We start from the raw sequence: 18,026 nt of genomic DNA on the forward strand, positions 1-18,026 counted from the left end.
TGGACAAAATTATTGACCTGTACTATGATTTAATTACACAAACTATGGTGATCGTCATAAGCAATTACACGCAATGATTCAGGTACCAATTGTATCGTATTCACACTTATAATTGGTTTACAAAAAAGTAGTGTTACTAGTGTTAAAAGTGAACTAACATGACGTCACCGTGAACTATTATGCTAGAAACACATTACTACAAGCTCACAGTAAGTTCACGCCGTGGGAAAAAAATCTGCAACGTCGGTATTTAAAATATTATAAGATAGATGCTCCTATCCCGTAGCATATTTTGAACCAAAAACGAATAGTGGCAGCTAGCACAATTTACGATATATACACTAAGGTCACCTCATGTGTAGCATGCCACAGCACCAACCGCAATGCGTGATAGAACGTTTTTTTTTTATTTCCTACAAGTTTACACATTTTTGAGTCACAGATGGCAATATAAAATTTTTATCTTTAATTAATCACATTTGTTTGAAAATTTAATAGGTGACGGACAGTACACGGTACAAGTTTTTTATATTTTTTTACTTTAGAGTCGGTAGAAGATTTTGATATAAACCCTCGTGTAATTAAGTCATATATAGCCATGTTTTTAATTAAATATAATAAACATATTGAAAGAAAAAAAAGGAAACAATTTCATATAGGAAAAGATGTCACTTGATCTATTAAGGCGTAACGCATGCCAATTGTGATAAGAATAAATAAATTGTCAAAGCAAATTGCTAGCAATATTAGTTAATGGTTAGTATAGAAATAGAATAAATAGATATACTTTTTAGGATAATAAATATAATATTAGTAACAATTTCAAGCAAATTATCTTTAATAATCTTTAATGTTTAATAAGACTCACAATCAGATTATATAAATTGAATAGTTTATAGAAACTGCAAAAGCTCACACAACATTTAAAATTCAAATCTTTCCATTCGTAATGATTGTGATAAGGATTATTATGTATTGAATATTATCATCAAAAAATTGTATGGACCAAAGATAATATATTATATTAATATAATTTGTATTACCCAAGTATGTATCAAAGCTAATCTATTGAGCACTTTGCAAACGGATTTGAGTTATTAATAATTCCAAACACACAAAAGTGTAATGTAGATAAGTACATTATTTAAATACTATAATTTTATTATTATAAGAGTACTTCAAAATAGTATAATAAGAAGATACATTATTAATTGGTGTAGTATAATAATGCTCAATAAAAATAAAATAAAATGGTTTACAATCGACTGCATATGTTATAGTTAGTTAAAAAAACATTTCAATACTATTTCTCCAGGGTCTGGAAACATCCGAAAAGTCTTGTGATAAAAAATTTTAAACATCAGCAGACCAGAGGTACAATACAGGCCATAGATTTTTAATTAAAATTAATTTTAAAACCTTATTTAATTATATATTTAATAATATTTAAAAGACACATACTCCGGTGTATTTCTTTTTTTTTTTTTTTTTAAATACAACTACATTGCAGTAAAAATGCACAACATAAGAGTTATATAAAATGTAATAATATATCTGTCAATGTAAAATATTGGCCTTTTTCAGAACTTACAAATCTTTTAAAAATCGTTAAAATAATAATAATTGTATTTTGTATGTGAATAAAAATAATTAATGTTACCTTCTATTTTTTCCTTTTGTTTAAATAGAAAAAAAAACATTTTTTAAATAGAAGTAAAAGTAAACACTTATTTTCAAACTCCACTTAGCATATTATATCTGAAATTCATTTATTGTATTGCAGTTTCCATACTCGATAACTATCTTAACTAACATTTAAACATTTTGTAAAAAACAGTACACGTCTCCATATTATGAAGTAACTTGTGACAGATGATTGACTTATATGTTATAAAATATTCAAAAAATTGCCATTTCCACTACAAGACGGAGCATATGGACATGCACAGTGTGGAGATATCTTAACAAACCATTTTACGGAGATTGGATGTAAACCATACGCTCATACCCTTAGGATCCATGTCTTAAATCACACATTCTGGCTGATGAAATATGTGAAGATGATACAGCCGCAGGATTCAAACCTGAATCGTGAACATGGGTAATATAGCACAATAAACCTAAGGTATATTAAGACTTACGTAATCGACATAGATTTACAATTTACATAATAGATTGAGTTTGAATTCTCACACATTTTGGTATCTCTACACCAGACAAAACAGTGATTTTATCAAACTGAATAACTCTAAGGGCCAAATGCATAGTATAAATAAGTAGGCTCATGCCTCAGTGATTAGTCAACCAATTTTTGGATGCATTACAAATAATGCATAATGGCTTCCTTAGCAGCAAATTTGATACACATGTAAAAACTGTCATAATTACATATTGTGAACAGAAATCAATGTAATATAGTTTGAATGCCATTTACTTGTTTCTGACAAAGCAAAATTGTATTGAGTACCGATTATCTACACAATGAAAGACTAAAAAGATGAAAAAAATGTCTTAATATTATGTTATTAAAACTATTGAGACCAGTTTAGCATTTTTATACACATGCATCAACTGATAGTGTTGCAATTTGAGTAGTATAATCGAAATTCTATAAATACTTTATCCGTGGTGCATATAGTGCAGTTTTCATACTTTTACCATTGTTTTATAAAAAAAATATTTTAATAAGTTACGTAAAATCGAAATATTAAAAATGGCAATAATGTTGGTAGCCATGTTAGTGATTGTTTCGCTATATTTCCATCTATGCAGATGATTTATAATTAGTTAGTTTTACATAACGTTATCATTCTATGCATTAGACCCTAAATCTAATACATACAGTACATTTTATAATTTTCAAATAATAGTTGGCATTCGTATAATCGAACTCTCGGTATTCAACATTATTACTTTTTGTTTCTTGTCCTGAACTTGACTTAATATGTAATGTTCACAGTGTGAATAAATCTCAAATGCAATCTTCACATTATTTATTGAGTAAATAAAACACCACTCAAAATTAACATAGTAATTAATATAGTTAGAACGTATTCATTATTATTTTGCCATAGTACAATCTTCATTGCTTAATTATTCATGTAAAAATTATTTTTATACACGTTTCCAAGATAATTCAAAATGACTTGAAATTTAATAAGTTAATTGACTTGGAAATATAGGCACTGCATCTTTTTTTCCACAAAACAACACAATAATTAAATTGTCAATTTGTTATAGAAAAATGACATAAAATTTGTACAAGTATAAAAATGTCTCCAGCATATTATTATAATTAATATTTCCACGGTTATTTATACCTATATAACATTTTTTTTTTAACTTTTCATTGTATAAATTTTCATCATTCATATCGAATGACTTCTCCGTTTTTCACTGTTAACCGTATCGTTTTTGTGGCCATGGTCATTTTGAGATGCACCTTTTTATGTTTAGAAACAAATAGTTTCAGTACATTCTAGCATGAAAAATAAGTGAGACAATTTATGCCAATTATACCAAAATTATAATTGTTTTAATAATAAACAACTATAGGCTATAGAAAGCGCTTCAGAGAGAATTGTAAAAACTACTAGTTGATTTCATCACAATAAGACGCACATAGCTCTAGTAGCACATGCGTGCGAATCCTAGGGGTGAGGATTCAAATGCGCCAGGCATCGTATTTTTTTCAAAAAGATTTTTTCTAGTGGTTATATATTTCTCTGAGGTGTTTTCAGTATGTTCAATAAAATAATGTTACATTCTTAAATCTTGTGAATTATCTGTTGAATAAAAAAAATAGTTTAATAAATTATAGGAATATCAGGATGTTACATTATAATTACATTCACAAAGGCAGACCACACGTCGAGTTAAATTAATATTATTATAGTTTATTAGCAATACAACAAACTTGAAGTATTTAATTTATACTAGTCCGTTAACATATATAATTTTAGAAGATTACAAAATACAACATTAGGCATTAAGATGGCACATGTCAATTTAATTATCTTTACAACTAATGCGTTCTAATCATAAATTTGCGATGTCTCATATTGTTTCCATCCCACTTTTTTTTCTAAATTATATTGCTAAGAGCAGATTCCATAAGCAGGTTATTAAATTAGAATAAGAAACTATTAAATATTTTAAATAGGTAGGGATAAGGTATATAATATTATTATAACAATATTTGCGTGAAGACTAGGTATTAATTTTGGGATTAGATAAGAAGTTTTAACCAATCCAAAAATGGCTAACCTGAATTATTTTCACTAGTAAGGATATTCTAACGAAGCTAATAAAATGCAATATACATACTATATAAGGTTTTTAAAACGTTTCAGCAACTTGCATTTAATTATATGTCCAGAAAACAAGCCAAGGATACTCCAATGAATACTTATCAATGACAAGTCAATGAATGTTTTAAAAAATATAGGACACAGTAGTTTACTAAAAAAATTGTGGTTACCAAATAGTTGTGTACATATTACTATTGCCATATTCATGTTAGAATTTCACTGTCGTTTGGTTTACAAATGTTTCCAGCAATTTATTCTATGTATGCCCATAATTAATAAATGATTTGAAAGGTTCAAATTGGGTGGCATTATGCATAAACAGTTCTGAAGTCGAAATTTCGTGAAGGGAGAAAATTTTGGAGACCACGGCTTGATTTGGGTTTTAGTCCCATTGAAGAACAGAATGTATTAACTGTTCAACAAAAATGTTCAGAGTTAAAAAATTATAGAAAAGAACAAATAATACTGGTTGATGTGTTTTTTTTGCAATGTTAAAAAGTTTTAAAGTGCCATTGCACAGTTTTTTAAGAAACAACAAAACTTCAAATCCTATACATAGTCATGTACACACTGGAGTTGGCAACATTATAAAAACTGCAACTCAGCTCGTATTGCCCATTAAATCTCTGAATCAAGCAATGAATCTGTAAGCACAAGATCCCATTAAAATATGGTAAAATAAATTATGATAATTGCAATAAATATTTTATGAAGTTACCGATTTTTTCACTGCGTGTACACGACTTAAAAATTTTATTTCAGCCATAAATGCATAACAGCCGTCCAAGTATGATACTTTCATTTTCGCCAGAGAATTACAGCAGTATATATCGTCACTGTTCTGGCAGAAGACACTAATTCGAAAAAATGACATATTGAGTTAGTTATACCAAAATGTTCCTTATTTCAAACTTTGCCATCTGAAAACCTTCTTAATAAATAAACAGTGTTTATTTTAAAGTCATCCTTTTTACGATTACTTAATAAACTCACATGATAGACCATTTCAAACATTTTAACAACTTCAAAGTCAAATTACTCAAAACTAGTATTCTCCAGTTAGTGTGTTCTGCCAGAACAGAGACGATATACAGTAATACTGTGTTAATTTTACTCAATTTGGTCAACAATAAAAATAGTACTTAGCATGGGGAACAATCATAATTCCTGTATATTAGAGAAAATAGCTATCAGTTTCATTCATTATGAACAGTATTTATAAGAATAATTGTTGTTTAAAATCAGTGTGGTTCCAAACGTGCATATCGATAAAAAAAAACTGTATTCTTTATATTAAAGGGTGTATTAATAAACCACCTGTGATCACAATTTGCTTTACACTGTGTTATTTTTTTTATTTTGCATAACAATTCAAAAAGGTTGACTAAAGCATATCACACTAATTATTTATTAATTATGGTGTCATCGATTTGGGAAAACTTGTTGCAAATGTGCGTAATTTGATGGAATTAAATATCTTTTAGCACCATTGGAAAAAAATTTATATTACACATAATATTCTATAAAGGACAGATTACATAGGTATCCCAGAATCTTCCATAACAAAAAGATTTAAGTCACGTAAGACCTACACTAGAATTATTAGTAGATAAAATATAGTCGAGGGAATAATGTATTTATTATATAATACTATAATGACCAAATATGACACGAATAAAAAGGATTAAAGTTAAATGACACGGCAAGAGCTGATGACTTACTGCAAATAAGCATCATTTTGCAATTCTTACAATAAGTAAGAAATTAAATTTTATTCAAGTACATTTAATATTTCCCACACTTATGCAGTTTTTGGGACATTACACGAGATAATAAAAGATGATGAATAGAAAATAAGTGACATTTCTATTTGTTAAATAAATGAAAACTATTACAAGGTTTTTATTTCACTAACCAAAAATACATGGGTTTTAATATGGCATACTTGCGATGTTTTTTTTTTTGGATCAACTGTCTTTTACAGGTGATAATATAAATTATTATTAATTCTACAGGATGTTTTTAAGTCAATAGCTATTTCGGTTGTAACACCATTATCAAGACTAAAAGAAAGGTAGTTTTAATTATGACGTTACCGAATTAGCTTTCGACTTAAAAAAACATACTGTAGAATTTAATATACAGTCGAACTTGGTTATTACGAGGAAGATGGAACCGACTGAATTTGCTCGTTATAAGCGTTACTCGTTATATCAGAGAATAGATATTTTTATATTAGCGCTCACATAACACAAAAAGTCGCAATTCAAACAAAAATACACAATTAGAATTTTTCCCCGAAACAAGCATGGCATTCATAAACCACAAAAGAAGTTGTTTATTGTAAGAACGCTGGTAGGTACCTACTTACTTCACAAACCTTGGATTTTTTTTTTCAAACATGTGTGGATACTTTTTCAATGTTTTTGGCGAAAACACCAATTAGGTAGGTACTTAGACACTTAACTAGTGGCATCCTGTACGGTCGGATTTAATTGCTTAGGGTCGAAATGTTTTGAAACGATCGACACATTAACAGTTTTGAGAAAAATTTTGACGATATCTTAGCTCGGTATATCCGATAAGGAGCTCGTTATAAAAGTGAATAAATGTATGGATAAAATCATAAACTAAAATGTCAGCGAATGTTCCCTTGTTACATCTGAGATCTCGTTATATCCGTGATCGTAATAACCGAGCTCGACTTTAATTTAAATTGTCATTTGTAAAATGGAATTCTGACTTTAAATGCTGATTCAATTATAATACACTGTCTTTTAGATTTTCTAAATTGATTGTGAACACAAACACATTTATTACGTGCACATGTATAGGCACCATAATAAAATACATTGACAAATAAGTAGGTATAGTGAACTCAGTATTATGGCAGGTAAAACAAATATACCGAGTCGGCACTCCGGTCCAATACAAACAGAACCAATTACATGTTTACTAATATAAGCCAATATATATATTCCGACTATGCGACCAAAATATTTATTTCCTTCTATCAGAATCTAAAACCATATGTCATTGTTATCTACAGTGAGGTGGCAATTGGAAGCGTACAAACTCAAATCTTTATTAATAAATTAAATTTGATGTAATGGTATTATTATATTATACAACATCAAATAAATTATTGAAAACTGTTATGGAAGAAATAATTATAGACAATGAGTGTTATTTTCAATTCTAAATATATAGATATTAAGTAGAGGTGGGAATCTTTTTGTGTGCAATTTTTGAGGTGCGAACCGAATATTATATCACTTATAAATCAAAATTACATTAAATTATGATTGTATTTTGGAAAACAATTCATGGACAGAATTCTACATTAATACATTCAAACGTTATGGAATTCCTTTCAAATGAAATATTGTTTATACAATTTACATTGTGCAGTTGAAAAAATAGTAACATTATTAAATGTATTTGTGTAAGGCCCATTTTTAAATATTATATAGAGTATTACGCTAAGATGGAATTACACGAATTTTACGCTCCACATTCCCTCTGCACATCGGACAGGTCTGCTCGATAGCATCGGAGCATTTAACGCAACAGCAAAGATGTCCGCAAGGTATAAATACCACCCCGCATACTTCTTCCATGCAAACCACGCATTCTGTTAAATTCTCTGCAACGATTGAATGCTCTTTTTTAATGACCGGAGCTGCCGGTTCATCCTCAAATCTCTCGGTATCCACAGGAGCTGAAGGTAATTCTTGCTGGCAAGCCACGGACTCACCCAATTTCAAATGTGTTGCTTCGATTTCTTCCAGATAGTATCTGATAGCTTTCAGTATGCCGACTCGGTCGACCGTCAGTCTCACCCCTTGCTTCTGCAACATGTCATCCGTCAGAGTAGCCAGTCCGTGGCTGCTCGACACCCAGTGCACTAAGAATGGCAAGCAATGTATGACGCCCTCCTGCAGTAAATAATTGGCGAAGGCCGGATCCAATTGCCTCTGCGTAGACACTACAATTTCTGGAACAGAATCCAAAAGCTGCTGGTAACGTATCAACCAGAAATCGGAAGACGTTTTCTTTTCCAGTTCCATCGCGTGAAGAGTTTCGATTAACTGCGATCGTCTGATTTCCTGCTGGTCTAAAAGATCGACGAGAAGGAATGACAGCTTTATTCGCTGGTCATTCAAATTGTCTATATTGTCGTGCAACTTGAGCCGCCTCCTGTCCAATTCGATCGCAGACAACTTTGCGAGGTGCGATTCGACCAGATTAATTTCTTGCACCAGTCCCCATGATCGCGCATCACATTTTTCCAGCAGCACACCGACGGCTGCTTTTTGTACGTCTTCATCTTTCAGTAGTCTCTCCACTAAGCCCGACTGAAGAGCATCTCTCGTTTTGAGAAGATTTCCGAGTTGCTCATTCGAATTGAGTTCTTGCATCAGGAAAGACTGCTTGACTTCGGTTTGAGATTCTCCATAGGTTTTCAGAGACTTCTCATACTGGCATTCTTCCTCAAGTAGACTCTGCATCGCTTTCAAAGTATCGACAGTTTTCAGATTGGTATAGTTAGCTCTGCACATTTCTAAAAGTCTATCGTGCTCTCTTTGATCGTATTCCAAATATTGCTGTATGCGTTGCGGATTCAGCGTATTTAACTCGAGAAGCTGCAATACGACTCTCTCTGTAGCCTGCTCTTCCTCTTGAATCTGTTTTATTAACCTCGCCCTATCGTGATCTCTCTCCAGTTGTATTTTATTCAATTCAGAATCCAATTTCATCTGCTCCTGCGTATATTCCAGAAGAAACTTTTCCTTCTGTTTCTTTGACGCTTCGTGCATTTGACTTTCCAATCGATGGAGATCTTCATCTTCCTGCTCCCAGTTGGAAAATTGACACCTCAAACTTCGGTCGTATTCGGCAGGACTCATTACGGGTCTGGGACTAGTCGGTCCTGTAATATCATCACCTAATACACTTCCCGGAGGTGTATATTCAACATTACCCTGTTCACAGAGAAATTTCATAATTTGTGAAGTGTCTAAATGCACAATATCGCTCGGAGGAAATATAAAATTGTCCGGGTCCAATTCTATGATTTGTAAATTAGTCGCTTGGCACAGTTCTACACAGATATTTCTAAGGTCAGCGTTGCCGATGAGCGACAGTTTCTTCAATCGTTTAAGTTTCCCCATGGAATGAGGTAGACATTTTAGATTGTTGTATGAGACATCAAATACCTCCAGGCAGATTAAAGCGCTAATGTGTTCAGTTATTTTTTTAACCTGGTTATGACTAATGTACAACTCTTTTAGATTGACCAGGAATCGTATATCATCGCTTATCTTATGAAATCTATTTTTGCTAATGTTGAGCACTTTCAGTAAGTAAAGGTCACTTAGATTGCCTCCGTCTTCGAGACTAGACAAAGCGTTTTCTTCTAAATTAAGGGATTCTTTTCGAAAAACCTTGCACAAGGAAAAAATCCCGCTCGGCACATTCTTGAGGGCGCACTGAGAGAGATCGAAGGACGGTTCGGGAGATTCGCGCGCCAAGTAAAGCTTTCTTTCCAGGCGCGCCCGGTTGTCTTCGGCGTTCACGTTCTTTCTTCCGAATAGAGACATTGTCGTATGAAACCCTGAGGGCACAGAGCAGCCCATCGAATCCGCTTAAATGGTTAATTATTATTGGTCAAGTTGCTAGTAATATTAAAGAGAATGATGCCTATATACAGCAATTACCTTAAATTGGTGCTGGGAATGAGCTTTCAAATCAAAATAGATAATAAAGCACGAGTAACAATCACGTTATTGATCACATTGTCAAAGATGAGACTGTTTCATTTTGTTCTTATCGCTAGTGAAGCGCACTATCACATTTTTTATAGAAAACAAAATCTGTCAAGTGTCAGAATATTTGTCATAGACAAACAAATCAATTACCTACTCCTTCAGTGTTGCCATCTTTTCAAAGTGGAATTATAGTACAGAGCTCCAAAATTATAGTATTTGTGGAAAAAATATAGTACACGTTGTCATCAATCTGTTGAAAATGTGTAGGTTTTTTGTTTCTCAGAAGAAAAATAACGGAGAATTTGAGAAACTCCGAGACCTCTTTTTATTTAGGTAGGTACCTCTTCCGACCAAACATGCCTACCGAAGAATCCAAGAAATTTCATTTAAAACCAAAATTCTTTTTTAAAGTTTTTCGAGCAATTTTTTTCCAACTTCTCTAAATCTTCTCATATTGCGAATATATAGTGCCTACTTTTCACCAATTTATCGAACGATTCCTGTTCTATATCGTACATAGTACGCGGACCAAAATTATAGTACAAATACTATTTTTCAATTTTAAACCAAAGTCAAGGGAATTGTTTACGTTTTTCGAGCAATTTTTTCCAAGTTCTCCAAATTTTCATATTGCGAAATTATAGTACTTTGCACCAATTTATCAAACGGAAATATCGATTTTTTTGTCATTTTTACATATTTTTGCCGATATTCAAAATTATAGTTGTTTGGGCGTACTATACCTATTGTATATCGTACATAGTACGCGGACTAAAATTATAGTACAAATACTATAATTATAGTACGGTTGGCAACACTGTTAACTCCTTTCAAAGTAATAGACAATTTGATTTTGATACTACCAATAAATTGATATAAATGAATTACTAAATTAATATTTGGTGTGTATATTGTCCTAGATATTGTTTTTTATACGAGAAATGGATGTCAGCCACTTGCTCAACCTATTAGGTCCATACCCTGACACACACAAATTGAAAAACAATATGTGTACTTGCCAGACCCAGGATTCGAACCTGGGACCCACGGCGTTATAGTCGAACGCTTAAGCCGCGCGGTCACCGTGGGCAAAATCTGTCAATACAAACCTCTATTCTGTGGTGGCCCATATGATCCTATTTGGATCGGACATGGTCGAAAGAAAGAAGAATATTGTCATACTTTAATAATCTACTGATACAATTTAAAGCTGTTAGTAAATGATGATAATTGTGACAAATCATCAATATTTTATTAATAATCAAAGGAGTTTTACCTACCATTAAAACTCTTATTATTTTTGTTGACTCTGAAGTCCCTTGAGATGTTGATCGAATTTTTTGCCTTGTGTTCTTCTGTGCTGGCCCCTTTTTACCCCCTTTTCTTCTCGATTATTTATCTCTCTGGTTGCTTATCTTGTTTAACAGGCTGGCAGGACTGACGCTTCTATCGTTAGCGTCCTTTGTCTTTGGTTATTCAATTTGATATGTCTCAAGGAAACCAGGTAGGTGTTCTCTGGACTTCAGAGTCAACAAGAATAATAAGAGTTTTAATGGTAGGTAAAACTCCTTTCATTATTCGCTATTGACTCTGAAGTCCCTTGAGATATCTGTTTGTTATCACCTGGTAAAGCAAGATAGGGTGGATGAACCTAACATGAGAATTAAGTATAACATCTCCTTGCTTTTAGGCTCAGTGCACCGGGCTGAACAGGGAGGTCAACATATTTTGTTCCCCCGCTGTAGAAGTCTGTGTGTCTATCGGTCTCTGGTAAAATGTTTTAAAAGTAGCTTCTTGGCGCCAATTACCTCTGGCCATAGAATGGTAAGGTCATATTGTACCCGTCGTCTCGATGTGAGTAATAATAATATAGCTGTTCTGCGTGAAACTTCATATAGGTTGTATACTAGTGGTGTTGTTTTCTTGAGGTAGTCCACGATTATTCTTGGATCCCAAATCGGTGGTTTTGTAGGTCTAGTCTTGTGGGTGGATATGGCTTTTAACATATGACGCACTACTATGTTACTGCTGATGTCTTTACTGATCATAGGTTTGCAAAAGGTAGCTATGGCTGACTTATGTACAAGAATAGTGTTATATGAAAGACCTTCCTTATTGTATAAGTGACCTAGGTATCTAGCCACTTCCATCGGCTCGGGGATATTATAGCTTATCGTGTTGGCCATGCACCATGTCTTCCATTTGTCCCATGCAGGTCTATAAGTTCAGTCTTCAAAGTGGATGGTCGCCAGCCGGAAGTGAGAAGTGATCTGTCCTCTACCGACCAGCAAGAAACTAACTCTGCCCACCCAAAATTATCCATAACTGGAGTGATAGGTCCCGGACTCGGCGGCCTTGGTTGTAGGAAACCGTTTAGGCGTTTTAGGTTGAAGACGGGTCGTTGACTGCCGTCTTGCTTACTTACTAGGAACAGGATTGAGAGGAAGCTCGGAGCTGGTTCTGCCGATTCCAATACACCCGATTTCTTCAGTTCCGCGATTTGTGAAGTGATCTCCGGTGATTGTCGCGTTTGGAAATCCTTCTGGAATTGTACGGAAGGCATTTCTTTATAAACGGAATACGGGATCCCGTTATTATTTTTAATATTTCGGTGGTGCACCCTTGGCCTACCAGATATCGTGGAAATGCTGGAGGCGTCCCTCTTTGAACGTGCTGAGGGAGACCCGGTCACATGCGTCTAGGGTAAGTGCCCCACGCACCACCTCGATTATCTCTGGTATATATCCCTAACCTGGTCTGGTATCCTCCTCGTGTATCCCTGCCTCCGAAAGGTGTCCTTGTGTGCACCTGACAAAGTGCTAGGTTGACTCTCCCTGCCCTGGTCAACCACTTTGGTGGTCCGATCGAAGACCTTCTCACGACCCCCACCTCTCTCTAGGAACACCACCAGTTTATCTTTATTGAAGATATGTTCGGTCCTAGGTGGGATCTTGTTAAGAGCCTCTCGCGTGAAGGTGTCTTTTATAACGGAGAGGATTTTCTTCCGCCTCATCTGAACCAACTCTGCCCGTTTTCCACAAAGGATTCGGGTGACGTCCTCAGACACTTTGGTGAGTGCTGAAGAGGTCCCGAACTCTTTTACGACTGTCTCAAAAAGAGCCGTACCGATGGTGTGGTCGCTGACAGAGTCGACCACTCGCTGTAACGCGTCCCGAATACACTCCTTTTGAGCGAGCATCGCATTTTGGAGGCCGGCGATCGTACGCTCCATTAGATGTATCGTTTGCGATGAACGATCGTAGGGGCGTAACTCATCGTTGAGTCCCAACTCAACGAAAGACGGGGCCGCCAAATATTGTTTTTGGGTTTCAGCGTAGTGAACCCTCGCCCAATTATCTGTGTCGAAAAGTTGGAGTCTGGTAAGTTCCGCTACCCGAGCTTTGTCTGGCGTCGGAAAAGCAGGCTCCTGTACTACGACACTAAATACAGGCAACGGTATCCTGTTGGGGTTTTCCGCTGTTTCAGGCCTTGCGGGCGGCCGTAAAAAACTTTCCGGAGAGTCGATGTTTACCGTCGGCTTCTGCGGAGTAGGCACCACTGCAGGCAGACCCTGTTGGGTCAAGATTGAAAAAATCTGAGATACCTTGTTATCCAGTGACATTACTGATGCCCTCAGTTCACCTACTGGATCGTCCAACAGTAATTCTGACTCATTTGAGTCGTTCTCTATCGCTAGTCCCTCCGCGACGTTGCTGGCTTCATTACGCTCCGTGTTAATGCACAAATTTCACAATTTAACTGTACTTTCGTTTGACAAAATGTTTTCGCTTCTGACAAAGGAAAAAAACAATCAACTAATGAATAACCAAAGACAAAGGACGCTAACGATAGAAGCGTGAGTCCTGTCAGCCTGCTAAACAAGATAAGCAACCAGAGAGATAAAAAATCGAGAAGAAAAGGGGGTAAAAAGGGGCCAGCACAAAAGAACACAAGGCAAAAAATACGATCAACATCTCAAGGGACTTCAGAGTCAATAGCGAATAATTATCATTCCATGTTTCACATAGACAATAAAAATTGCGGCAATTAACGAGGCTCGCACAAACCAACGCGAATATTCGCAGCGAATTCGCAACGCAGGCGCTATTGCTGTCGCTACCGCTTGCATTTGATGCGAATTTCACGTTTGGCATCACACCAATGAGACAACGACGCAGACATAGAATAAATAATTTTATTTCCGCGCCAGATTTAAAATTGTAAATAATATTAATATTTTACGCCAAATATTCTATAATTTATATGAATTAAATATGACAAATTTACGTACACTATAGCGCTTTCAGAATTGGTACAACTTTTAACCAATTTGCGTAAAGTGTATTATAGGTGGTAGCATTGGTTGGAGACAGACTAAATACATCAGATATTTGATTATGAGCGGCCGTCAAGTTTTAACACAAAACATTTTTATCCACATTTTTTAAATGCATACATTTAAGTAATTTTATTGTATAGTTTTTCATGTATTTTTATGGTTTTTCCATTGAAATTACGTGAAAAATTCGCATTTTTGTATTTTCACTAAGTACCCCGTCAAAATATCCCGAAAAAAACACCCGCCATCGGTACGTAAGGTCCGGTCAAAAGAGTCTCGAAAAAAGCCAACGCCGCTGTAATGCTCCAATTTATGAACGCAGGAGATCTAACGATACAATGAAAACATCAATTTGTCATAAATTTGGCTATTTTTTGAGACTCTTTTGACAGAAACCTCCATACCGATACGGGTGCTTTTTTCGGGATATTTTGACGGGGTAAATGCGAATGGTTGGCAGTATCGGAGACAAATTGCATCAATGATAATATAAAATTACTGATATATTCGAATGCTCGATACCGAAACGTCAAACAATCGCAGCGCTCCATATTTTTTTTTTTTTTTTTTCTAGAATATTGAACTTTGTAAGATAATAGTATCATTTCGGTACTGTTCGGTTATCAGAAATACAGCGGAAAACACATTTTGAAAATAGCCGATAAACTGGATTATTTGTTAGGTAACCTAACCAAACCTAACCTAACCTAACCTAATGACACGATCACGAAATACATACCTTCAGCCGGCACTTCTTGCGACGATTTTGGACGGTACCGTCGTGACCCCTAACTTCGCCTAGTTTTAGTGGGATTTTGCGTAATATCATTCGTTTCGTAACTAGTAATTATATCCAATGAAGTATTGCGTTGTCAATTTTGTACAAGTGACATGAAATTTCACATTTTGTAGGAAAAACATTAATTTTTGATCATTGAAAGACACCAGGCGAAGCATGGTGTACTTACCCGAACTTCGCCCAGCGTTGTATTTTTCAAATGTAGCCATATATATAAATAAAGGAAAAGATTTAATAGTAAATAGATGTGTTCAAAACAATATGAACCATAGTGATGGGTGTATAAGGTTCAATTTAGCAAGATATTGGTAGTAGGCGAAGTACTGAACTTGTTCTGGCGTGTTTTCATACATTAGATAAACTTCTGTCAGGGTTGTCAATAAAACTAATGTGGAATAGTTTTAATAGTTATTTATGAATTTTTTTTGAACATAGTAGTAAGTATAAAAAAAACATTTGTTTACAACTGCAATAAACTAAACTAACTACACATATGCCTATACCTATTTTAAAATATGTTATAATCATTAGAATACAACTTATTAACATATTGAAAAATCGTTTAAAACTACTGAATCAAAATCAAAATTTCTCTGCGATAATATGGGTTCAGTTCGTGTAGAACCAAAACAATATCGGTTTTAATGATTTGAGAAATATAACCAATGGAAATATAACCAATGAAAATATAAAAACGAACATTTGTTTACAACTACAATTAATTAATTTAAATCAACTATACATGTAAGTATACCAATAACGAAAAAAAAAATCAATCGCGAATGCCATAGATAAAAAATGATAGGTAATAAAAAAATCTTATGATACAATTATCCAGCAAACTTTTATGCACATAACACAATATTTATTCACTATATATATATATTCACCATACACATTATGCCGGCGCTCCATTGGCACGCAAGTCAGACGATTTACAGTCTTCGGACTTTTTTTCGCGTGGAGCACCCCTGCGGACTTTTTAGACTTAGGCCTACCGCGCATGAACGATTTCCTATCGTACGGTCAACAATCGAGGAGTATTGCAATGCAACCCCGCGCATGGACGATCGAGCGAACGGCCGAATTGAAAATCTGTGTTCAGACACAAAATTTTACACCGATTCGAACCGGCCGGGGTCCCATTGGCAATGTTTTTAAATGAGAGCCCGCACATGGCAAGTCATGGCCGGCCGAGAGTGCACTCATACATGCACGCACAAGTGACGCGGTCGTATGGAGCACACGCATACATCGAACCGTTATGAGATCCACATTTGACTTGACAGTTCATCGATGCGTACCTATTGGCTTTGCATGCGCGTACCAATCCCATTTTTTCAGTTTCTTTCTTCATAAATTAATAATATATACACCCACATTTTAAAACAGTTTGATAATCTGTACAAAACCTCTATAAATTATATAATATAAGCTCTTCAAAATCCATTTTGACGTTTCTTATATTGCGTCCGCCATTTTTCGGTGCGGCGCATATCTTCAGTGCGCGCGCATTTCCTCCGATCTATATCACGCCATGCGCGCTCAAACATACCGGCCGGTAATAATTTGAATCATGCGCGAGCAAACCAACGATTGTCCGAATGCTACCGGCCGGTTATGTAATCGTCCATGCGCGGTAGGCCTTATAATCCGCAGACCAGGCTCGTTGGATTTCAAATATGTTTGATATTTTACTCTCCGAGTTGCCAGACTTCGTCCGTCGATCGCAATGCAAATTCGATTTGACATTAATACGCAATCATTCGGACCGCAAAAAAATCTGTAATTGTTTTAAACATTTTCATTGATTTATTTGTTAATTTACACATTATAAAATGAGAGATTTACCAATTATTTTTTTATTTGTATTTATGAAATTCATAAAAGAAAACGTAAATCTTGTGTTGTTTTCACTGCTATATAATTTACGCAAGTCTACATTTAAATAACACAAAATTATAGGGTTATCAGAAGACATTACGATAATCGCAATTTTTTACTTTTGACAGCTCGACTTTTTTATTCGTTCATTGATCAGTAGCAGGGCAAAGACAAATCGGACGATTTATTGTCCTCGGACTTTTGGCTCGCCAATGGAGCGCTGGCATTAGAATACAGCTTATTAATATACTGAAAAATTGTTTAAAACTTCTGAATAAAAAATCAAAATTCCTCTGCGATGTGATTTCGGTTCGCTTAGAACCAAAACAATATCGGTTTTATTAATTTGACAAATATCATCTACCACCGGCCAGCCATATCTGTTTCTTCCTTTATTTCTCAAAAATGTTATCGTATAAGTTTCATTTATTTTTTTAATCACTTGCCCAATATAAAAGCGATCCGATTTCTGGACAGGAAATTTGACTAAAACAAAACAATTAACTGCCAGATTGTCATACTGTTCAGGTGTTTCACTCGTTATATTGAAATCAATATCAGTTTTTATGTTTCTACTCTCAAATTCTTCAGACACTTCACCGAATTTAATAGATTCGGTGTCAACATCACTATCTTCTCGAGGCAAAAAGTCATCAGATTCATCGAATAGCGAATATCTACTAATGCTACTAATAGTCTCTTCAGAATCTGATGAATCTGTAAGTATAATGTGTTCTTTTCGCTTCTTAGTTTTAGTGGGTAAAATTATTTGAATATCCGAAGTTATTGTAATTTTTTTGTTTTGATGCCTTTCGTGTTCTGAGCATTTCCAATCTTTTGGATCTTTAGATGTTCCAGGTAGAATTATTTCATTAGATGTATTAGAATGTTCTGGTACACTTATGCTATTTGCTGATGTATTA

General features: G+C 34.6%; 1 protein-coding gene across 1 annotated transcript; it reads right to left on the minus strand.

Moving 5' to 3' along the window:
- Positions 1-5,677: 5,677 nt before the first annotated feature.
- Positions 5,678-10,197, minus strand: LOC147071882 (E3 ubiquitin-protein ligase LRSAM1-like). The gene has a single exon (XM_085946294.1). The coding sequence runs from the start codon at positions 9,947-9,949 to the stop codon at positions 7,793-7,795; it is 2,157 nt and encodes a 718-aa protein (XP_085802420.1). The 5' UTR covers positions 9,950-10,197; the 3' UTR covers positions 5,678-7,792.
- Positions 10,198-18,026: the final 7,829 nt, after the last annotated feature.

The sequence above is a fragment of the Rhyacophila brunnea genome, unplaced genomic scaffold, assembly GCF_057557595.1.
Source record: "Rhyacophila brunnea isolate RB1 unplaced genomic scaffold, BYU_Rbru_1.0 scaffold_2, whole genome shotgun sequence".
In the NCBI taxonomy this organism is placed as follows: Eukaryota; Metazoa; Arthropoda; class Insecta; order Trichoptera; family Rhyacophilidae; genus Rhyacophila; species Rhyacophila brunnea.